We start from the raw sequence: 25350 nt of genomic DNA, 5'->3' as shown, positions 1-25350 counted from the left end.
TTATTTTCTTCTTTTGTTTTCAATCTGAAGTTCTTCTTGGTGGATGAGTTGGACTCAGTTTTCGACGGTTGACCTACATTGGGTGGAAGCAAGGCGCACTCCTTTAATCATTGAAATTTTGAGGGATTGACGGTCAGTTTCACTCCATTTGGATCGACAAAAGTGACGATCTTATTTGGCGTCAAATACTTAGTTTTATCCTACGTCACATTACAAGAAAATTAACTTGAATCTCATGCTGGAAAATTAGCAACAGTTATTCCACTATCAGGAATCATTTTTCTCAAATTTTTTTGAACTATTTACAGTAAAAACTTAAAACACATTTACGCTTATATTTAAATTCTACCGCGATTTGAAAACCATAAAAAACATTGGGGTCTCATAAGTTAGACCCTTACAGTATAGAGAAAATCTAGGCCAATTTCAGGCAAAAATCGATCCTTGTTTTAGCCAATTTTACGGGAATGCTATCAAATACTGAACCGCATACTCGTCTGCTGATCATCAAACAACCAATGTGTGTTTGTGGGTTAACAACTCCCTGGAAAATTTGGAAAATTAATTAATGAGATTAGGTTCCTTGGAAAATTAATTTATGAGAATAGGTTCCTACTGTTTAGGAAGCCCTTGTTAAGTTTCCTCTACGAGAACGCTATTTCCATTTCCAAGATCGAATAGGCGTGAATGCTTAATAGTCATGGCAGCCAGAGGGATGTCTCGAAATTTGTTGCTTGGATCGGTTATAAGGAATATAAAATCTGTCAAATTCTTTGATCCTCAATAGAACTCAAACAAGAAAATAACTATTTATCGTTTTAAGGGTCTATTCTGTTTTGTTTGCATTATGTCATATCATTCAACCAGCGTACATACAATCTCATTTCTTGTCCAACATTCATAAACACTTTAGCTGCCGTACACGCAGCATCACTCGTCGTAAAAACAATAACAGCGCTGTTACGAGTCTTAAACACAATATTTACGATCTCTCCGAATGTTTGGAATGTATCGCGCAACGTACGAAAGTTGTACTCACTTGTGCCATCGCGATACGTCTTCCAACGTACGTATACGGAGAACAAACGTGGCGTTTCTTCGGCTTGATACGATCCAGATACCGTTTTGTCTTTCAGATTGGACAAATCGTCTTTAGCTGTCTTCTTTCGCCCACATGTACAAGGCTTCCATTTTCGCTCTAAAATGAAATGAAAATTTGAAATCTATTTGGCTCGATGGTATACGCACGGTAAAGCAATTTTAGTGGTTTTGAATCATGTTAAGGTGGAAAAAGACCTCTCTTGTTAAAGGAGTTCGATTTAGAACGGGCTCGACAACCTGATATTCTATTAAGATACCAGAATTACCGTTTTTATTATAAGAGTTCATCAGGATAATGTTCACGTTACAAAGCAATTTGTTCTTAGGGTTTCAAATGGTAACTAGTTACGGTTACGGTTAGGTTACATATATGTAGTACACACATCAAAACTTTCCAAATATTCGACACCCACTTCCCTCTTGTACGCAGTGAATAATATAAATTACGTCATTCAAACAATAGACGCACGCTTTTGCTTAACCCTTCACTGTGTGTACACACTATATGGATGACCCCTTTACCAAGCCAAATTTTATGAAAGGAGTTTCAATTTGACGAAAAGGTGGAACATTTTAATTTGGGTGTTGTATCTTTTCGCTAAAGATGGTTGTCAAATAAATAGCATGTCTTAAGGCTATTGCCCGAATTCGAGTGACATCAATGGAATCAGTGTAAAAATGGTAATGACCAAAGTAAATTATGCTTGGAATGAGAATTTCATTTAAAATTTACATCCATTTCACAATATCATTTTCAAAATATTCGTCAGTAATATTTAAACATGAATTATGGCGTAACCGAACCCAATTTCCTGTCGTCATTCTGACCAACTTTAGGTGACATCAGAGTTGACGTAAAATTCACAATATAGTTTGAGAAATCATGGCAATTATTTTCCTGTTGTTTTTTATTACCAAAAAACGGACATTACGAAATGGTTTTTGATTTATGGAGAAATGCTGCTTGTCTTATATGAATTAAGAAAACTTCTTGGAAAGAATCCAATAGCAAAAGAGTACCTCTCTTGTACCTCTTTTTGGCTTTTGCTTGAACAGCTCTCCAGTATTAACTGGAGTTTAGATATATTTATTCCAATGGGAAATTATCAACTCTAGTTATTAAAGACGACAAAAAACTATCTGTATAGTTCTCGTTCATCAAGATATCAATGAACCCAAGAAAACCGATCTTACAATATTAAAGCAAGTAGTAGACCCTCCTATTTGATATTATTTACTTCGAACGCCCATATCCTATTAGATCATTGACATACGTGAGAGAATAGAGAAAAACCGTTAGATTTTCTGATTGTGCACGACCTCCTATGTACAAAACAAACAAAGTGCGTGGTGGAAATGTTCATATTTCCTTTGACTTCATTCTTCAAATCTAATGGTGTGGTAATATGTGACAAGAAAAACGTCACTGAGAAAAATGTTGAGGCGAGACTTCGAAGAGGTAATTACTAACGGGAGCCCAGTGCACATCAAAGAATCTGGTTGCTATTTTTAGAACTAGAAGATAATTACATACGTATGTATCTAATCAAATTGTCTTCTTTAATGACCCCTTTACAGCTTTGTAATGGTCAAGTAAACATATTTAGGGCTATTTAGTGGGTCACTGCGGTTAAAATTTCAGCATACTTCTAAAAAGAAAATCTAGCTAAGTTATAAACCCAGGGTTAGCTAAATATGTTCTTACTCAAAATAGCAGGGATAAAATAGCATATGATTATTTCAGAGGACCAGAAAAATTGTTCAGTAGCCACAGTAGTTGACTGGGCATCTATCAAGAAAATTCACAAAATGCGAAAAGAGATATAAAATAGCCTTTCGACTATGAAGATTATCAACTTTAGTATGTTGTTGGCAGGGAAAAATGGTTTCCAGGAGAGATTTTCAAAATCAAAGATGGAATTCCGAAATAATGAAGAAAAACAAATCGTCATTTACTTGGCTATCACTTCTCGTGTTTACAAAATATTGGTAGTGAGAGTTATTGCAAGCACATGATAGCGTATGCCGAAAAGTCTTTACTGTGAAAATAGTTATTGATTTGTTGTTTTCTTTTTCATTTGAAAGAACAAAAAAACAAGAAAATTATCATAGTACGTGATGGTGACGGAATTGAGGATCACATGTACCGTACAACTACTTTACTTTCTGAGTTACTTATAAACATTCCAGTGGTATTTCTAGGATCGATTCGATGCCATTAAGTAGCCTGTTACTGGCTCCCGTTAAACAAGATCACCATCGAAATCACAGTACAGTTGAGTCTCCATAACTCGATACGCACAGGGGAAAATGTATTCGAGTTAAAAAACTTTCGAGTTATGGAGAAAGGTCTATAAGGCATTTTTAACTAAACGGACAAACAAAACTTGTTCGAGGTTTAAGGAGACATTCAATTTGTAGAGGTTCGAGTTAAAGAGACTACTGTATAAAGGTCCATTAATCAACAAAGGGTCGCTATCCCAATGGAAGTTTTACCAGAAAGGAGAAAGAGCCTTTGTAACACGATTACAGTTTTTGAAAGAGGCTTTGGCTGTTAAAAGGAATTTTCTTCGGCAAATGTCTATATGGAAGCAAAATTTACAAAAATTTCAAAAACTTCATTTTTCACTTGTTATAGCTGGTTATAGGATTCGTAGAAAATAGCTCTAACTTTAAAAAAGCGAAAGGTTAGTATTTTTGGCAGCAACATTCAAAAAACGTTTTTTTGTAACAACAAAAATAACAAAATAACACGAAAAATCTATTTTCATCAAATTCAGAGACGAAAATTTTGGCAACGCTGACATGTAACGGATTTTGGTGATGTCAAAAAATGACAAAAATGTAACGGAGAAAGAAAAGATCAAAAGAGAATAACAGACACCAACAAAGATCACAACTTCTTTCTGATCAACCCACGTTCATAATAAAACATTGGATAAGAGAAACCCCGTGTAGCGATGGTATTTCGGATTTCGACCACCCTAAAATCTAGTACAACTAATGCAAGTTATCAACAGCTGTTAATAGATGAAAAAAATGATGAAAATTAAATTTTCAAGAACTGTTTATTCTATCTTTTTTAACAAGTACTGTCTGCTATTTGCTAAGGGTCGGTACATACTTTGAAGGTCCTATTGTTTTTTAAAGAACCGATTCTTAGCCGGACATGTTTAAAAATGTTATACTTAAAACGGAAAAAGATGCACTTATATAGTAGAGTCTCATACCTTTCGCCGCTGAACAAACAATGATTCCTTTAGCAATTGAGTACTCCTGGGGAAAAAGTGAAAAAGTTAAGGAAAGTCTGCTCACCTTTGCTAGCAGTGGCAATTAAATTCAATGATTGACCGTCAGTAAAGTGCGACGAAAGCGAAGACGCGTTTGACGAAATAGGTGGCAATTTCAAAGGTATCATAACATTTTTCTTCGGAATGAATTTGGAGGCTTGATCCAACTTTCGCTTTGTATTAAAATAAAATTCATCTCTTAAAGAATCTTTGGATGGATGTTCTACGTTTGTGATGGCGGATGCGGGCGGGAAGTTGACTTCCACTTGATGACATTGTGACGGGCGTCTTGTTTGAGGTTGACGGCGCGCGAGGCTTACGGATGTTGATTGGTTTTCGTGTTGAAGAGAGCTGGACACGAGACTTTGTTTTGATTGAGGAACCAATGGGAAGATAGATAAACTTTTCTCTAAAGGATGCCGTCTACCCATCCCTCTGTTGTCTAAAGATCATTTTCTTGCGTGTTGAAGGAGGAGGTGAAATCTGTCTTTATCGCCCAAACGCCATTTTGATGTTGATTTTATTGTAACGAATCAGCATCCATATCTAACATGTTACAGCGGGCTGGCGAAATCTGGTGAAATATAGAGAGAAAGAGGAAAATAAAAACGAAGAATAGAAAAAAAAACGATGCTCATGAAATTAGACGTCAGTTCGTTTCTGAATATTATTGACGTCAATTATTTGACTTTTTCTTAAAAAGACTTCCGATTTACTGCTAGAAAAACAATAAAAATCATTACTTCAATATGAAAAAAATAATATACTGTAGCAATTCCGTACCTTTGAAGAACGAGTGGAATATTGCATATAAGGAATCCTCCCGGCTAAACGCTCAAAAATTATATATTTCATTTTCAAGATACCTATATATCCACAATTTGATGTATGTTAGGATGTCCCTCTAACGGAAGAAAGGGGATTCCATGTTCCGCTTTTCGTCTGATAAACGACATGCGATCTGTCAAAGTGATCAATATATAGATTCTCTGTCCTTAAGTAGCATATCATTTGTAAAAATAGAAACCTTCTTTTCCTCTGTTCTTTGCTCTAGAAGAATTTCTAATAGTAGAGGGAATTTTGTACAATCGTACGAATTTTTAGTCAAAGCACTTGTTTTACAATTTTGGATAAAATAGTCCGAATTTTATGGATAGCAATATTTTTTCGGGCACTCACTGGTGTATTTAACAGACAATTTGCTAAGAATTTTATATCATTCCAAACCTTAAAAGCTACAGCCCTCCGAATGAATGGCCAAAAATGGGAACCATATGGGGGTTTCGTCTAGTATACATTAAAGGAAGAAATTTTGGCGGGAAGAAAATTTGGCGGATTTGGCGGATCCGCCAAATTTAATTTTTTCCGTCATCCGCCAAATTAAATTCCCGCCAAATTTAAGTTCGTCTATTTATTCCCCCAAATGTGTGCTATTTCAGGCTTTAAAACAGTTTTTTACTTTTTTAATGGTGTTTTTTGGACAAAAATGTCCTTCGTCCGCCAAATTTAATTCCCGCCAAATTTAATTCCCGCCATATTTAATTTTTCAAGTTAACCGTCAAATTAAATTCCCTCCGAAAAAACTTTTTCGGCCATCCGCCAAATAAATTTCGGCCAAAATATCTTCTTTTAAGTAGCACATTCTAAACAAAATATTAATTGGTGGTGTTCCTGACATAGGTAAGAGTTGATCTTTTCTCCTTTGATCTTCGATCATTTGAGGACAAGATTAAGATAAAGTATAGGCGTTCAAAACTGTCAATTCACCATGGAAACGACTGTAGAACGTTAAAATCTTACAATATGTTAAAGACCGTTATATCATATTTTATAAGGGGCATTCCGATGTTGAGGTCCTCCACTTAAGGGTCACTTCAAATTATGGAACCAAAGGAAGGTTTGCTGGAGAATTTGATCAAAAATCATGATTGAGAAATTGGATATGAGAAAACTGTCAAAAATTTCAAAATACTTTTTATCAATCATTACAGGTCACATATTCACTCCGACTTTCGTCGATTATACATCTTTTCGACTGTAGCCGCCAATTGCCGCGCGGACATTCTTTTGTCCGCTTTATCCCACTAAAACCGTCCCAGTCCTTTTTTCACATCTATAGACAATATAAAAATGTGTCAAAAAGGGATTGGATCGAGTTTAGAGTTTAGGGGGATAATTAAATGATTAAGTGGCACGCGCCACCACGCAACTACGGTCGAAAAGGTGTATTCAGATTCGTAAAAACAAATTTTTAAACATCATGTATACGTTAGAGAAGAGAAATCACGGGATAAACAGACGACTAACGGAAAAAGAAGCATGCGTCAATAATTATGTAATTAATTATCACGCCCATATCTGTAGCAGTGTCAATCACCGGAACTTTGAGAAAATATTTCTTTTGTAGGAACATTAAGGATATTCGAGCAATGGTAGGGTTTCAGCCAATTAATTGAAATTGAAATAACGAATTTAGAATACTTAGCCCTGAATAGTAGACAGCTTCAGTTTAAATCCTAGTTACGTATCTTTATAGCAAGAGACGAATCATTAATTGCAAGTAAAAGTTAATTCAACGAAAACCATTTTTAAAAAACCTTATTTTGCAAGAAGTGGTTCTTTTGGCAAGCTGCATCGTTCTGTTTGCCAAAACTTAATTGTTGACATGGAGCCTAGGAAGCTAAATGAAGGTAACGAGCTGGCAATTCTCCATACTCCCCAAAGATGGAAAATTCAAATTTAAATGAAATGTTGGATCTGCAATTTTTTTATAACGACATGGTATCACCCTAAATAACTGTTGTTCAAATATCTCTGGTAATGAATGAGCAACCAACTAACAATTTAAAGATCTTCGAGCCCTCCCCCGCAAGCTTAAGAACCTTTGAATCTTAAATTTCACTTTTTGCTCTAGTCGGGGAGAGGGACGTCAATAAAATGGATTTCTGTACAGAATGTGAAAACTTTCAAGCATTAACGCATTAACGCAACGACTAAAGCCCATTAACGTACTCGCGTGAGCCACTGTGGCCAGATTGTAGTAAATGTTTGAATAGTGCTTTAGTATTGTCTTCATTGGATGTGAAAAAGTTTATCAACACCCTAAACTATCTCGTTTGGACAAATTGACACATGCACGATACATGAAGTAAGTAAGTCTGCGACCACAGTCAGAGGCGACCCGAAGGCTCCTCTTTCGATAGCTATCTAACTGAAGGTTACTGGAGGGCGCCACTCTTTCTCCCTGGATTGTTCCACTTACCCTTGACCCTTCTCTTAATTGCTGAGCATCAAGCAGAGAGGCATCAAGTACCATTTTGGAAATCTTTGGTATGACCCGGCTGGGGGTGCGCATCGTAGCCAGATGCTCTACCACTGCACTACGGTCGCTCATAATCAATGAACATTGAAATGGCTTAAAAATTTTTAGTTAATGCATCAACTTAACAACAACAAGCAAGCTATCTTGCACACTTGGATAAGAATATTCAACAACTGCTTGAGGAAAAAGCTCCTATTCAATGCAAACAAACGAATGAAAATTGATCGACCAACAGAAACACGGAAGACAAAGTAGGGAAATCTTCTTATGCGTTTTACTAGAATGCACTCAAACACAAGAGTCATGGTTCATTATGACAGAGAACAGTCTTCAGACTGATAACACAACTAAACTAACAAGTACAAGTAAGTAAGCTCTAGTTTAGTCGGCCGACTTACTGTCCTGCCTATTGCACTTGTAAGAGTAGGCAGAAAGTGGGCACAAAATTGGTATTAAAATCCTTGTTTGGAAAATTGTATTGAAAGAAGTCATTGTATTGACGTGAAAAGATGGCAATGTATTGACTTCAGACAGCCCACTTTATGCCCACTATAATTCACAATTAGAATAGGCAGGGCGAAAAGTGGGCCTCTAAACCAGAGCTAACAAACATACAGTCGACCCTCTTGTACTGGTACAAGGTACTGAACGGGATGAAAAATATCAAAGATTTCATAAATCCTGAAACAAATTCAATCAAAAAGAAAAGCAAATATAAGGAATAGGATCCGTTGCCAAATTTGCGAAATATTGACCTTGAACGAATTATCATTCTATAATGATTACGCCTCCAGACGTTCAACCACATAGTCAATCGCAGTTTTAATTGAGAATGCTGGCCCTCTACTAATGGGTCAAATTATTTCTTAGTTTTCACATACCTATGTAACTACGTACAATACAGATCTTTGTGCACCAGGTCATTTGGTTTGGGAACATTTTGGTGCATGGCAGACCTGTATGGGATAAAATTGAATCACAGAGAGGGGGGCTGTTTGGGAGCACTTGAATTATTGAAAAATGACACAGTTTTTCATTTTAAAGGAACCACAAGGCTTGAATTTGTTAAATTTTAAAGAACTTTGTTCCTCGTTTAAAATTCAAGATTCTCTAAGAGAAAATCGATGCAACGACTTCAGACATTTAGAGTCAATCCTACCTGTTGGTAAACTCTAACCCAATTTGCTCAAATCTAAATAAGGGTTGATATAGGTGTTATAGAATGCTAACCTTTACTTGGATGAATATCGAATGACGTCGAGACATAGAAATAATGAAACTGATAGACTGTATAGAGAGGATTTACGTGCAAACAAAAATGCGAGGAGTTTGTTGGTGGAGATTCCAAAGCTTCGAACAAACAAATACACAGAAAGGTATTATTGTGGGGGTTATGCAAGAAGTCATAAGGAAGAAATTACTGAAATTGAACGAAAAGATGAAGAATCTAATATTGTTGAATAAAGCAGTGGAAATATTTTTGACGAGAAAAGCTCACAAGCAATGTTTTGACAAGGAAAAGCATGTATGTTAAAAATAACTAATCCATTAAGGTACTGAAATAAATCAAAACATTACCATATAACATCACATAAAAATTGAAAAAAACAGTGCCCAGGCTACAACTCATACACATTCTACAATAGTAACAAGGTCTGGTGCCTGAACAATCTTCTTGTTAAACCCCCTTTTAACTCACAGACCCGGTGGCACCCCTCCTACTGGAAAAAGTTGACCAAAATATCATTTCCAGTGGAAAACTTGAATCCAATTTTCACCCTAGCTTACTCAGTGGAAAATTATACCTCAATATTCACCCTAGCTGAAAATAATCAAATGAACAAATCCACACTGCAAAAATTTTGTGTTGATTTTTCCATCAACAATGGAATCAAGTCCCAGCCATATAAAAACATGGGAATATTCAAACCTCGTCGTGTTTCAGTCCGTCTGTGAGTAGGGGTGTATTAAAAGGTCAATTCTAGAAATGGTCACTACCATTTGATAAGCTCAACTTATGGGGAAAAAGGGAATAATAAATGTTCACAAGGCCGTCGGGTTCAAAGAGGTATTTAGCAACCAAACGAAAGGGAAAGTACTTTAAAGTAATTTAGCCCAACAACGAAAGTCTTGATGTTGAAAAGATCGGCCAGAAGGGGTGCCAATATTGGTAAGACTTGTGGGTATCTTTCAACCACATCACTTGAAAAGCGAAAGCACAGAAATAATAAATACCATTGAAGGCGACTTCCTTCTTAAGAGGTATTAACGTAAAAGAAGGGAGGAAAAATTTGTACAAAAACCAAAATTGTAAGTGATGAAATCCAAACACCAGGGAGGGTTAGAACATTCAAATAATGAAAAGGGGGGATGTTGATGATAACCCTAGAAAGGGGAATTCTTAAAATGGTTTAATAGAAAGATTATCTACTCTCCCCTCCTCTTCTACTCCGTCTTGACGAGGTCAAATTTCTTCTTTCAATCAGCTAAGGGAGTTATGAAATTTCGATGAAAATATAGGGGGTCTCTTTCTCTTTTAATAAAGCAAAATACAAGGGTTAACTGAAATCTAATCCGAATTCCAAGGGAGAATAACCTTCGAAAAAAACCTCATCAGTATGAAGGTCCGCTGTGAAGGGATGGGGCTGGATGGGGTGTTTTTCTGGAATAATCACTTAACGGAGAAATTTCCTATTGTAACAAATTTTGGCTAAAAACATTTTGATTTCGAATGGATGTGTGTAAAGTTACACGAATCCATCTCTAATATTACAAGTTGAGGAAAATGAAACTCCAAACAACAGGTCAAAAAGTCAATACTACATGCAAACTGACTAAGACCGATCAATTCGATCAGAAAGCAATTAAGTTATGACAGAATATTAGATCGGGTTGCACTACACTGACAAAAAAGTAATTACATTGTAAAAAGCACTGTGTTGACACAGACAGTCCATTTGCAAATGTAGAGGGGGTTCGTGTATGTGCATAAAAATTTCATAAAAACATCCTCATCAGCTGGAAATTCACAGTTTACACCCTTTAAATATATTCTTTTTTATGATATAGGAATGTAGGCAGGCCTCTTTGCTGACAATGCAGAAATAACAAATGAATTTTTAAAATCTTTGCTCACGTGGTGTAAGATGGGAAAATGCTTTGTAAGGAAATGGCGGTAATACATTTACTGATGCCCTTTGAAAACATACAAAACACTCTGTATGAATACTTTCTGTTTTCGGATACAGTTGACGCTCTCTAATTTGATCTTCAAGGGGAATTGTATTTTCATCGAATAAGGGAGCGTCGTTTAAGAGAGTTTCTTGTTGACGGGGACTTTAAATTTCATTGAATAAGGGAGACTATCGAATACAATGGAACCTCTAATTAGCGGACACCATCGGGGAAAGGGGTTAGTGTCCGCTAATTAGAAGTGTCCGCCTTTTAGAAAATTTTGATCTCGCAGCTCCAATTTTGAAATTAGGCCATCCCAGCCAGGGTGTCGAAAATACAAAATTAGGGTCTAAAGTACTTATCTGCAGACACTAGGCCATAGAATAACAAGAGAAAGGTTATTAAAACGCAACAATTTAGTTTTTAACAAATAAAAGAAAATCAGTGATTTATGATTTCTTTGGCCCACCTAAATTCGTTGAATGGGTCAAGGGAAACTGGAAATTGTAGAAATAATTTAAATAATAATAAGTGCTTGAAATAAAAAAAAAATTCGATTTTGCACGTCTGTGACCCGTTTGATATACCCGTCCGCTAATTGGAGAGCTAAAATAGGGGTTTTGGCCATTTCGTGCGAAAAAATTTGTCCGCTTCACAGAGGGTCCGCTAATTGAGTCTCCGCCTTTTAGAAACTTTTTTATGATGATTTGACTAGGAAACGGCCGGGGAAAATGAAATTGTCCGCTAATCACAGGTGTCCGCCTTTTAGAGTGTCCGTTAATTAGAGGTTTTACTGTAGTAAAATGAGCGTCAAGTGTATTGATTTTTCATGAGAACACATGTATGCAATGGAGGATATCATGGCCCGGTGACAGCATCAGGTACAAAACTCCTGATACACACGACACCTTTATTGAAGATACAAGCACGGCTGGGCGTTGAAAGTTTCATTTTGATAGATATAAGACCTAAGCATTCTGCATTCAAGAAAATTCTACAAAAATAGTGCTGAACATCAGCATTAATACTCCTACTAAGTAGGAGTGGTTTTCCTGTATACATGTCTAAATATACTCCACACACCGGAAAATAACCCATAAACTAGGGGATTAAAAACCCCTGACAACCCTCTCAGAATAAATTATAATGAAGTTTATTAGAAACAGATGAAAAATGGCATGGAATTTACAATACAAACAAACCCACGACACGAGTCAACCTATTCTTAATATTCAATTTAATCAAATCTTTATCTAATTATACTTAACGCTTGACGTCAAAAAAGTGTTGGCAATTTTGTAAAACCTGTAGGGAGGCATACACGACTTGCAGTTAAAAATTCCGAAGATTTGTCTGAGGTTTTTAATTGAGTCCATTTTTAATGACATTTTGTCAGTACATACCATTCTCCTTGGCGATGACAAAATACTGACAGATACTTAAACCAAATAAAAAAACATAGGAAAAAACTTTTTGCCTTATATTTGTTCAAGACATACCATCTAATCAAAAGAATGCGGCGAAATCGTAACAAGCCATAAATCACTGATCTAAGCAAGAGTTTTATCTACCCTATTCTGACACCCAGTTCTTCAATAGGCTTTTCAAAAATATCAGTAACTTTTTGGCTTAGACTCGATTGCTCTTTAGAATTTACTCAGACTGGAATGTTGTATAGATAGATGTCCTTTAGTGACACCGCTGTCTCAAAGCCCAGGTGGAACTTTTCCCGGAGTGGGTATGAAAAAGTTCAATCGAATGGGGATAAAGAATCTAGCTCGAGTCTCCAGCTCGGGGATGTTTTTGGGGTGCAATTGTTCCATTGAATTTCGAATGGGGATGAAATCAAAGTCAATTTTCCAGTGGGGCTGAAATTGTAGGGCATTTTTATCACAAGAGACGAAATTTGTGCCGAATTTTCTAATCGGGTGGTCCCACCCGAGTTTCCGTTATTTTAATATCAGTATCTTTTTCGTAATTTTTGAAATCAGACCTACCACTCATGCTTATTGTTAGGCAAATAAAAAAATGCAAAGCCTTTACCCAGAGTGGTACCTTTAATAGCAATTAACTCCAATGAAGAGATTGGTTTTTTGAGACCTCTCGGTGTGCTTGAGATTCTTTGCGGATTTTGACTTGAAAGGAGGGGAGAGACTGTCAAAGTTTGTAAGTTTGAGCAGATTATTTGACTTATGAAAATTTTTAACTTTCGGATAGTCGATATTTTTCTCATTCTCAAATAAATTTTCGTTAAATTTTCCATTTACAGTAAGTCTAAATTTTATGTATGTACAAAATACTACGGTCACTACCAAAACTAAAAGATGACAAAAGAAAAAAAAAACTTTCAGTATAAATTAAACATCACTACTATGTTTTACAATATAAATTACCTATAACTTTCTTATGTATAAATTCTGTTAAAATAATCAAAATTAAATTAGCAAAAATCTTCAAAGTCTTTTGCACGAGCTTGCATGACCAAGACTATATTTAATGTCATAAGTATAGCTTATTGTCTTAATCCATTTTTTAACAACAAAAAACAACAAAAAACAACATAAAAATCCCTTCCATCTCCGTGTTTGTGTGTGGGCTATCGTGTTTTAGTGAGTTTACAAAATCGCGATAAGTAATTGAACCATTTTTTCTCACAATTTTAAACCACGCACAGTATCTTACACGAAAAGCATACTCCAGTTCACTCTGTAACCAAATTGGTATTCACGTCAATTTAATTTGAGTAACTACTCATTCGGATCTTCAAAACGCGGAGTCTGAAACTGTTGTACGCTTGTTGGATTTTTTCGAATTTATCGAATGTCTTTGCTGCTTTCAACGAAGGTTGTTGTCCAGCTTTACGGCATTGGTCTCGGCATTTTTTCGAGTCTTTGAAACATTTATCGAAATATGTTTCCAATGATGTTAAGTCCATGGGGCCGCAAAGGTCCATTCTGTCGAAGCATTGTTGTGTACATGAAAGCGGTGCGTTGTTACTGGGTCGTCCATAACTTAACGAGACCAAAACACAAAGAGCAAATAAACATCTCAATAAGGTAGCCATGATTGTGTGAATTCTTTCGAAATATTTGTGAGGTTGAAAAATCTATAAAGGAAATAAACGTTTACGATAAAATAAAACAGTAGCGAGACCTTCAGATAATGTATTCATATCCCACAGATATGTAAGCAAAGTAAACAAAGTTCTGAGAGAAATGATGAGAAATAATACATCCAAAAATCGCAGCAAAACCACAAGAGAAAACACATTAGCATTGTATACGTCAACTCGTTGAGATGTCAACTTCAAAACGACAGAACAGTCTAAGAGAGTAATCACATAACTTGGAGAACCATTCATCAAGAAAAGTAAACAAAAAAATGTGATCCGAGGCTAAAGAAACAGATAAATGCTACTTACATTGATGTATTTTTCTGTTTTAGCCTGTGTTATTCGAGCAGGAGTTTATTTTTGTTAGAAGAGTAGTGATCAGTTGGAGCTGCACTCGAATACTGATCAGTTGTCAATTACTCATGTCTCTTTTATACACGGCGTACACAATTAAATCAATCACGGAAGGTTTTTTTCTTAATGAGCGTCGAGAAGAGTGTCATCTTTTGTGATGCGTTGCTTTGCTTTTATTTTCTTTATTTTGTTGGATTATGTATTACACTATTATGCTCATGATTTCAAAGTAGAACAGTACACTTTTAAGCGTGGAAATTTTGCATACATCCTTGTCTCATTTACCCGGTTAAAATCTTGCAGCCGCTCGAAAATGAATAAAAGAGTTAAATGCTAAACTGGATGAAATCTCTTGTTTTTAACGGGCGGGGATCAAGCAAATTGCATACTGGAAAAGTCAACGTCATTAAACTTCATACAAATCTGCTTTTATATTTATATATATATCCAGTCTACCTGGAGTTTGTTGTCATCTTGTACAGGCCGCTGGGGTAATGTCGCCTGCCTGTCTTGAATGACAGTCAGCCTGTCCCAAGTCAGGATAAAGACAGAGGGACCCAGAGAGGACTAATTACCCTTTCATTATAACATCGTCTCTCTAAGAGGAAAAAGAATTCGGCCATTCTTTGTTGTTTGTAGATCTGACAGGAGAAAACATTTTATTTTCATACTATATATATATACTACAAATATTTAGGAAATTACGGTGCAAGGCTCGTCAGTTTACATGTTTTTTATATAAGCATAACATTTATAAGCAGATGCAGGCTCAGTTTTTGGTACCTGAACAATGGCTTTATTGTTTAAGAACAATAGGATGCTAAGAATAATGCGAGCCTGATATAGGGGCAAACACTTGCTTATAATTATAAAAAAGCATGATTCTTTTTCCATTTTTCCAAAAGTTTTCGAAAAAGAAAAAGAACCCACTTATTTACCAAAGGACAAAAAAGTTCCAAATTTCAACCAAAGTATGACCATTACTTAGGTCTACACAGGTCTGCAAGAGTAAAAGCCTCCTGGTAGTTCTGCAATGAATGAAAACTGAAAACACTAAGTCTCGAAAAGTCTGAAAGTCCCGACAAGATCCCAGACTTCAAGGAAAACGTGCAAAAAGCTCATTATCTAAAAACTGTGCCTGATATCAGAACACGTTTTAGAAGTAAGTTTGCCGAGCTACGTTAGAAAGACGTACATTCGACGTTTTCATATAATAAAGTTCCATATAGAGCAGAATCTGAAATCGAATACATAAATATCCGTGCTTCATAAACTGGAAGGTAGCCGTTAGGGAATATTTGAAGCTCTTGACAAAATGAGGTGTTTTGTCGAGTCCATCCAGCACACACATTCTCTGAATATAGATTCTGAGGTCAGTTTTCAAAGAAATACGTCCAGTAGAATTTTAACAAGGTGGTAAATCTCTCACGTATTGCGAAATTTTCTACTCAGTTTCAAACTCTCGTTTCACAATTCAATTACCCCCTGAATGTTTTGAGCTTTATGGAGTGACTTTTTATACGGAATCACCCATAAAGGCCGGTTGTTTGTCACTAGATTAATAGTTTGAACTTCAAACTAGTAGAAAGAAGTCGGACTTTTTGAGAAGTTTCCGTATAGCGTTTAAGTCGGGAATGACACAAATCGGGAGGTATTACTTTGAACCATTTTAACTATTGACTCCTGTAGGTGAAAGTCCAATTTGCGCTTTCCAAAAAATTCATGACAGAAAACACCAAATCAGTTAACATCAAGAATAAACTTCAAAGGCTAGACTGTGACTTTAAGGTCCAGATAGGAAGAAATCTAGATGGCGTCTAAGAGATGAATTTAACCAAAATCACACAAAAGGTTTGACTGAAATGGTTGTGGGAAAAATTATAAACGAATGAATAAATAAATGGGCCAATGAATGAATGAATGAATGAATAGTGAATCACGTGGAAAAAAGAAAAATCTTACTGAAATGAATCCGATAAGATTTTATGCAAATTTAGTGGATATCGAAAGAATAGATCTATCACGAAGCGCAGTGGTTAGAACCACTAAAACACGAAATCAAACTGACCCACCCAAAAGCAAATCAAGGAATTTAATCAATAAGATTAGGTAGATAAATTTCCTTAACGTTTTGTATCTCCTAGAGATGTTTTGTCCGTATTTTTGCAAAGATGTGCAAAACATAATTGGTATAGCATTTTCTGACGTCAATAAGTAATAATGTGAATTTCGATGAAAAAGGGTGTCGATATTTTTATGGCATCCTAACGATCAAATTTCATGCCAAAAGAACCACTGCAAAATAAAAAACAAAATCAATTTGGCAGTGGGGTCAACGTAGCCAAATCTACTTTTTAGATTTGGTACATAAACTAAGCTCAATATTGCAATTAAAACTGGCAAAATAGCACTGTGGACTAATGGATAGGACTAAGGACTTATCAGGGATAAGATTAGTATTGTTTTTGCCAAAATATCGCTCAGAACAGAGGTTTGGGAAGTTTTCGTAGACCTATTACGTACTGTGTATTATAATAGAGGATATCAGGATATCAATGGCAAAGGATAAGACTGAAACAGAACAGAAGAAGATGGAACTAATGGAAGATGGGACTGTGGGCCTGTGGTAACGACCCCCTATCTAATAGCATTAGATATGTACGAAATTTTGGAATGAAATCAACACTCAATTACAACCTTAATGATAATGAAATTTGGTAATCACTGACCGAGTTGGAAGAAAACAAAAAAACATCCATAGATGAGAGGATAGACTCTATTGTTTTGTTTCTTTTTAAATAAACGTCATCAACATCATCATGTAGAGAATAAAAAAGGCGCTAGAAAGAATAGAATTGTATAAAAGCAGCTAAATAACCGGTCTATGTCAGTGCAGCGCCGTCGTGACGTCAAGAAGGACTGTTTTTTCAATAATATTTCGCATTAATTATAATATGGTTTACTCTAATGACCCCAAACTGACAGCCTCTTTTCTCTTCAAATATTTCGCTTGCACCAGCGATCAACATCAAACGACGGCTATCATTAAAAACATGACTTTTTATAAGAATCGATAAGAGCTACTGAAAAAAGTCTCTAAGTAAAGCAAACTCGATTCATTTTAACAAGTGTAAGGCGCTTTTCTTTGAATAATTTACATAATTAGAGAAATGTAGCTGTACCAAGCAAGCATGGGTAGCACGAAGTACTGTCTATGTTAAGTCTACGAAACGGCGGTGCCGTGCTTGGTAGAATCTTGAATTTTGTCTTATAAAAAACAGAATCCAACCTTTTAACTGGTTAGCGACCGATCACAAATATAGTAACACTTTGCGCGTATAGACCTCTCTAAAAATAAACTTTTCAATAATTAAGGAAATGCAAATGTATAATGCGTGGAAATTCTTTCTTCTTTTTTGCGATCATTTAGTTGAGGAATTTCTTTATCGCCTGATACAATAAAAAGGGAGGAGATCTGGGGAAAGAGTACTCCGGGTAAACAAAAGAGGACAGTTAAGCGAAAAGGGGAAACGATTATAAACCAAATTTGGATTCCAGTAAGCACGTACTAATCCATAAATAATATCGATACTTTATGATACTTTGAATTTTGCAAGTAAAACGAGGAAGCCCTATCTAGCTCTAGAGAATCGAGAAAATTTGCAACATTTTTTAGCGTTTTGTCACCATACTAAATTTCATGCGAGCTTTGGGCTTAGGTGTCCGCAGACACTTTGAGATAAGGAGAAAGAAATCCCAAAGGTGACGGGTAATCATTACTTCACTCTTAAAGGTTCAAGGGTGGTCATTGTAACTTAACAGCAAAACGCTAAAACTACAATCTTGAATTGTGATTGTATTATCAGTTCGTTGACAGTAGAAGCAAATAGTTGTCAAAAATGTAAACAAGAGAGTGCTATTGGATGTCTGAAAATAGTAAAAGATTTTGTGACACGTTACGTAATTTTAGCAAAAATATGAAAATTGAAGTAATATTTGACCCCAAATTAACTAAAATGATAATCGGATCTGATAAATCTCAAAAAGTATTTCGTAACTTATTTGAAAATTTAAATTTTGTGCACCAGAACTGTCTAGGCTCAACTGACACTGCGCACTTTGGAAAGAAATTTTCAAGCCAACAAATATATTCTCAAGAATAAAAACTTCTCAACATGTTCTTCATAAAAATCCCTTTTCTAGTTTGGGAAATTTAGGCAGAGTTATAAAAACGATTTGCGAGTGATTACTTAGTCGGTAAAATAAATTTTCAAAAACCTTTATCAAGCCCGATTAAACAAACTGGGAAATAAAATTTTCAAGCCAATAATGATCCATGAAGGACATGCACACCAGATAACGCAACTATTTAATTGAATAACTCGATAACTCAACTCGTCTCTTGTAACTCAGACTCTATTTGAGTTACACCAGAATATATTTTGTCATACAGGTATAGTTAAAACTTCATTAAAACTCTTTAAGAATTGTTTTTGTCAGAAGTGTGTAGTGTCTATTTTGAGCCTTTTGGGCCATTAACCCCAAGCCAAGTCCAGTTCTTATAAAATATGTGAGCTTCAATTGTGTCAGAACCTGAAGTACGCCGTGAGCCTTATGGGTCACCGTAGTTAATAAATGTAGAGAACGGTCGTCACCTAACAGTTACCTTATTTAGCAATTCGCCGCTTTTTGTTTACATAGTCTTATGCCTGTTTTCACTAATATAATGTGGAAAGGAGGGCTTTTACATCAAAGAAACCCAAAAGCTATCCTGTATTGCAGTTTAAGTAACCTTATCTAAATTTTGTTTTGAGATTCAGCTCTGTCTGAAGCTTTCACCCCATTATTTTACTTAAACTTTGCTTTTAATGGGTTATATTACTTCAGGGTGGTGGCTCTGCTAATAAAACTGACAATTACAAAAGAGAAAACCTTTTATGCACTGTAACTTTAATCCAGAACATCCACTGGGAGATTCACCAACATGTAACAATCAAGGAACTTGAAAACTAATAACAAGTCTCAACATGAAAAATTGATCGAAAGAAGAGATTATTCACCTTGTCACCTAAAGTCTCACAATGTCGCGATCACCTTGCCGTGAAAGGAAAAAAGAGAATGCTCTCGGGAAATCCTGTGACCGAATTTCAAGAGAAAAGTGAAAAAGATAATTGGAAGGTTTGTGTTACACATTAGTTATAGATTTGATCGGCTTTTGATTTATAATACAATCATGTCATTCGTTATAATTTTGACAAGTGTTTTGATTAATGCTTTTTCCGTTCACGTCTGAGAGAAAATGCTATTTGAGCTATTTTGAAAATCTAAACCACCTCGAAGAATAACGAAGATCCTTAATAAAACACAAATGTCAAAAATATGATTCAGGTCCCAAAAAGACTTGGCTGTGATTCATAATTATGGAAATTGTAAGTAAAACCCCGAAAGTTGATTATAGGGAAGCAGGAAATTTTTTATTAATGTCAATCACCACCCTGGGAGTTTGGTTCACAGAACAAGCGTTTTAAAGTAAAAGCAATGGGGTTGGTCGACATAAGAATATTGTAGATAGAAAGATGTCACAACAAGAGCTAAAGAAGTGGTGGTAAAGCTTTAAGAATAAAGAAGGGGTTTTGAATAATCTTAACCAAAAGGTAATAATTCAATTAAGGAAGGGCTTTGCAGTAAGAACAATCCCTTGTAGATTTATTATTATAGGAAATATAAAATTGGACAGAGACTGTCCTGTCGAAGGCCAGACGCAAAGACATCCGTAAAGTCCGTCAAAGACGACAGACGTTTCTAATTATAACCATCACTGATTCAAATATCAAAATATGAAACACTTTAGAAACATTCCTTTGTTACACCAAACATGACAGATGATAGAGGGAGTTTCCCTTTTTAGAAATGATATGAATGATAATCGAAACAGAATAAATCAACGCTTGTCTGTACGTTTCTATACTATGCGTCGCTTAGCGGAAAGACTGAAATACTCCAATTGATCGAGTTATTCGGCAAACGGGTGAAAAACTTAGAACGTTTGATAGCAAAATAAAATCTTGGATGAACTAAATACTACTCGTATTTTAATCTTTAGAGCAATAATTTCATGAAAAACTTGCCCAGTTAATAGGTTTAAGATTTCTCGATCTACTTGTGAACAGTGCCCATTTGTATAGTTTATATCGATATTCGTAAAGGCTGGACTTCTTTCAAGTGGCAATGTGTTTTGTGTCGGCAGTTTCCGAGGTAGGGTTGCATTATGAAAATATAAAACTAACAAATCTTATCCAAGTGAAAAAGGACATTGTATTAAAAAACTTTGGCAGATACCATGAGAAAGGAAGTTAAAGGATTGTGAAAAATACTCAAGTCACCTTGGCAGGTGCGAGGTACTTGTAATGAGAAAGAAGTTTTGCCAAAATCCAAATATTACACATTGACCTGCTGATATTGACAGTTAGAGAAATCAAAATAAAACAAGACCGGTCAAAAGTTTACCACTAAAGATCTTTAGGATATCGCAATGTACACAACATGAAAATTGGTTCAGAAATGAGTAAAATACTTCACTGGTGACTAATCCCACGGTTCCCACCGTTCAACATTTTCTTCCCTTACATGATTGGAAATTTCATAAACTTGGTAATTCGATCCAGAAGCTGCCAACAAATTTTCAAAACCGTCCAGGTCAAACGTGAAGAATTTCATCATGTTGAGATACTTTACGTTCAAATCTTTTTGAATAGTTGAAGCTCTAAAGCGTAATATTAGCATCAAAAAAGCTTATCCCTTTTAATTCACGCGCTCGATCAAATTTTCAAGTCATAATTCACTGAGAATTATCTAATGGTTGTATGAAACCTTTCCTTTCTCAAACAAGTGTTCCCTGATCAGATTCAGCAATATTTTTTTCTGAAACAAAAGAACATGCATGATAGGATCCGATTTGATACAGCTTTATAGAGAAACATTAGGGTAAAACCAATTCTTAAATCATGGAAAAAAACCAGAACATACATTTCGAAAAGCTTTATCTTTGAGCTCGGTCCAAAGCTAAATTTTAACGAAAAATTTGCACAGTTAGGCGTCAAAGTGTCCGTGCCAAGACTCCCCAGTGTGAATTTTACCGAAAATTGAGAATTGAAAGTTGGTTTAAATCCACTTTGAATCTAAAGAATGGTTAAGTAATGCGTTGGAGTTTGAAAGTACTTTCATAAACAGATAAGAGTATAGCACAGCTAGGCATATTTCAAGTATGTTGAAATTTCATAAAGAATCTAACGGCTTCTAGGAGTGATTAATCTCGGGTTTAAATGATTTTAAGACGATTACGCTCACGTGCCTTGAGTCAATACATCTCAATGTGAAATTTACAAACAAAGATAAGCCGAAGTATTTGTTGTAACGAGGAAATAGCAGTAAGAGATTTACTTTCATCCTTCCCGTTTATTTTTTGAAATCAGAGGAACAACTGACCATGAAATCTGTGGTATAATTTATTCAGAAAGCAAAGATATAAGTATAAGAATCTGATTCACGAAGTTTCGAAACGATGACAAACCCTATACTTCGTTAGAGGAGAGATTACGTGCTCAAAAAATAACACAAAATTACAATATAAACGCTAACTTTCCAAGAATACCAAACAAGCTTATAGAATAATGCTAATTGAGCCAAAATGAAGACTGTCACTCTTTCTAATTTCATGGAGGAAATAATAAATCGAATCGTCGCACTCTTAGTCTTATGTGAATTGGGCTATTCCATTAAATTTCCATACAGGGCAGGGACAGGGGGTTTGAAAAACAAATGTTCTTAGAAATGTGCGAGAACCCCCTGAAAAATGACAAAGTTTGCAAAAGAACCCACGGAAAAATTTTTCTCATACCTTAATCAGTCTTTTACCCCCTGGAAATTCGTCTGTCCCTCTGTATGGATTCAAAATGGAATGGTTCATTCTTATCGAAGCTAGTTAAAATTCGAATTCAAAACCTGATGTTCCATAACATCATTTATAACGAGTCAACAAAACTTGTCTCGAAAAGTACAAAAGATAACATTAAATCAAAGGCCTAAATAACTGGAAATCAGTCGACCAATAAAAATTCATACCTTGTTCTCCATTTATTAATCGTCACTGTCAACTTCATCTTCAACCGTTAAAAAATTGGACCATTTGGAAGGCTTTTTAAAATCGTTGCACGTCTTTGTTTCAGTAGTCGTTTTGCATTCTGTGGCTAACAAGTTTTCGTCTCCATACTGTAATTCTAGAAATGATGTCTCAGTCAAACCCTCTTGCTTGCTTTCTAATGTCGACTTTTTATCATCCCAAAATTTCTCATAATCAAATTCGTATCTGCCGTCCTGTCTAGAAGTATTTGGTGCTATTTCATTGTTCAAGTTCATCGTGGACGGTTTTTTCAGTGTCTTATGACTTCGAAAGAACTTACTTCGAGACGTTTCAGTATTAGCTGGTTTAGGAAATGTTTCTATCGGAGAATCAGTCTTTGAACCATACGAATCTTGCATATGATTTCGACCGTCCAGGGAGGTTACTGATCTGAAAAACTTTCGTTGAACGTTTTCTGTGTGATTGTTTGTTTTAGATTCGTTCACTGATGAAGATTTACGCTTCCTTGGTTTAGTACCAATATATTCACCCCGGAATCCAACTGATGGCGGCGCATCTTCCGAATCAAGATCTGAAGTAAGAAAGAAATGAGAAGAAAGGTTAGCTTTTGATCAGAATGGATACCTCATCGGGGAAAAAATGTCAGAGCTTTATTTAGTCGGGGTTTTCTTTCGTCGAAGAAAAATTTCGTCACCTAGAGGCATTTTCGTCACTTTCACCCGACTAAACTGTCCAAAAGAAATGGTTTCCTTCACTAGCTCGAAAATGGATCTTGTAATTAGACGTTTAAAGCAGTAAATTCGGTAAATTAGATTTGAATTTTGGTTGCGGTATAAAATTTCAGGTAAACGTTTTGGTTGGGGATAAGAAAATCGGGTGCAAGTTTTGGTCGAGCATAGAGGTCGAGTGATAAAATATCGGGAGAATATTTCGTCAGCAGGGAAAAATTTCGTCACCCCCTCAAAATTTTCGTCACTTTTCCCCGACATCTTTTTCCCCGATAAGGTATTTTATTCCATTGCTTCGAACTGACAGAATCTCATAGTGTAAACTGGCGAAATTCTAAGATTTTGGTCGCCCGAAAATCTTCAGTCAAGGATACGATGCAACTTTGGAAAAAATAAACAAAGAATTGACAGAATCATACCACAACTCTGTTCTTTATTGACAAAGGCGTTCCATCTACTTTGTGTTGGATCTTTTACATAATTTTGATGATAAGTATCGTGGGTTTCGTCAAAATCATCGTGTTCCTCTTCTTCATCTGTATTTAAAGACAAAAACGGCTAAATTGAGAAGAAGTTCTTCCAGAAAAAATTGTACACGTAGAAAATTATTATTATTTGAGTGAACAGCGGCAGCGAACATAATTCCAGATACTAACTACTCACTGGGCCCGTTTTACCAGCTGACATTCACATAACATAAATAAGAAAGAAATGTAGAAAGGAAAACTGTTTGAAAATACGGTGTATGAAAATAAAAGTACATACCTAAAATGATATCCCTTAAGAAAAATCCATCCCGAGAATGGTATTACCAGATCAAAACTAAGTTAGATAAGACTTCAAAATACCTCGTTTTGAAAGCATAGCCTCTTCATCTTGAGTAGTTTGTCTTTGTCTATTTAAATTTCTTTGCTGAGCTTGAAGCCTACAATCCTTCCCTGAGCCTCTGAAGAAAACTTGCTTCAATGTTTGTTTCTCTTGGCACATTTTACAAGTCCATTTGTTGGTACTTTTCTTCACCTAAAAGATACAAAATTAATAGAGCTTTACCACTGCAAACTTCGCTAGCTCTCTTTTTTGAAAAAACAGCGAAAATCTCCGTGTTTCGAATAAGGGGCGAATATAAATCACCATCAAATTCAAACTCGATACGTGTAAGTCTATAAACAATTGCGCCAATAAAAGATTCCTACAAAATTTCTTAATGGACAAGCTACTTTAGGCGTACAAACTTTCGCGAGCAGAAACTTTCGCGAGGACGAAAAATCGCGAAATTCACGACATTTACTTTCGCGAATTTAACGGAAAAATATTTTTCGCGAGCATAAACTTTCGCGAATCAAGACGCAAAATTGAGAATTTTCACATGAAAAGATGGCTTCGAGACACAAATACTTCTTTGGTTGGCTTGAAACATTTGACTTATTAGTCTTTTAGCAGGCTAAAAAGTGCCATAAAAGTTACATTTTATTCAAAGTTTGAAGTTTTACAGATTTTCTATTTTGTCAAGAATTTTTCGCGAGCATAAACTTTCGCGAATGGCCCTTCCTAGAATTTTTAAAGACATTTACTTTCGCGAAAAGGGCCAAAATTCGCGAAAATCGCGAAAGTTTCTGCTCGCGAAAGTTTCTACGCCTAAAGTATATCTTTTCAGAATTTCAATAGCCTCCGAGTTCAATTGAAATTTTATAATTAATAATACCTGGTCAACTTGATAGGTTTGACACGAATAACAGCACACCACATTGAATTCTTGTACCATTTTTACTTTTTAGTATGTTCTCTACAAAAAAAGAATAGATCAATAGCTTCTGTTTCTAGATTCCATCCTCTTGGTGCCTAATTGAGTCCGTAAAGTAATAAATGACAATTATAATAATACTGTCGACCGATGTTCCCGATATGTAATGGAAAATGATCAAGTTTGAGTGCAAATTCTTAAGGTTGAAAAAAGGGGTTGATCTCGATAATGAAGATACTTTGTTGATCAGGGGCAAATCAGTGTGCTGTAAAGCATAAGACCATGCATCCTTGGGTGGGTGAAAGTAATTGAAGGCTACAAATTAGACTTCCGAAATTATATTGAACCTGTTTCACAATCAGTGGAAAGGTTTATTTGCTTCTTTCCT

At 35.6% G+C, this 25350-nt stretch overlaps 1 protein-coding gene across 2 annotated transcripts; it reads right to left on the bottom strand.

Moving 5' to 3' along the window:
- Positions 1 to 820: 820 nt before the first annotated feature.
- On the bottom strand, positions 821 to 25006 carry LOC136801918 (MRN complex-interacting protein-like). Of its 2 annotated transcripts, XR_010845930.1 has the most exons (6): positions 24924 to 25006; positions 24070 to 24241; positions 23641 to 23757; positions 22475 to 23064; positions 4417 to 4965; positions 821 to 1198 (listed from the first exon to the last, which is right to left on the bottom strand). XR_010845930.1 is itself a non-coding variant. In XM_067058598.1 (5 exons), exons 1-4 carry the CDS (start codon positions 24981 to 24983, stop codon positions 22490 to 22492), a joined length of 924 nt encoding a protein of 307 aa, XP_066914699.1. In that variant the 5' UTR covers positions 24984 to 25006; the 3' UTR covers positions 13432 to 13993; positions 22475 to 22489. The 2 variants fall into 2 exon arrangements, 1 of the variants encoding a protein (XP_066914699.1); XM_067058598.1 differs by lacking the exons at positions 821 to 1198; positions 4417 to 4965 and adding an exon at positions 13432 to 13993.
- Positions 25007 to 25350: the final 344 nt, after the last annotated feature.

The sequence above is a fragment of the Clytia hemisphaerica genome, unplaced genomic scaffold (genome assembly GCF_902728285.1).
Source record: "Clytia hemisphaerica strain Z4C2 unplaced genomic scaffold, Clytia hemisphaerica genome assembly, whole genome shotgun sequence".
Lineage (NCBI taxonomy): Eukaryota > Metazoa > Cnidaria > Hydrozoa > Leptothecata > Clytiidae > Clytia > Clytia hemisphaerica.
Note: the sequence above shows the minus strand (reverse complement) of the source record. Positions and strands in the feature narration are given on the sequence as shown.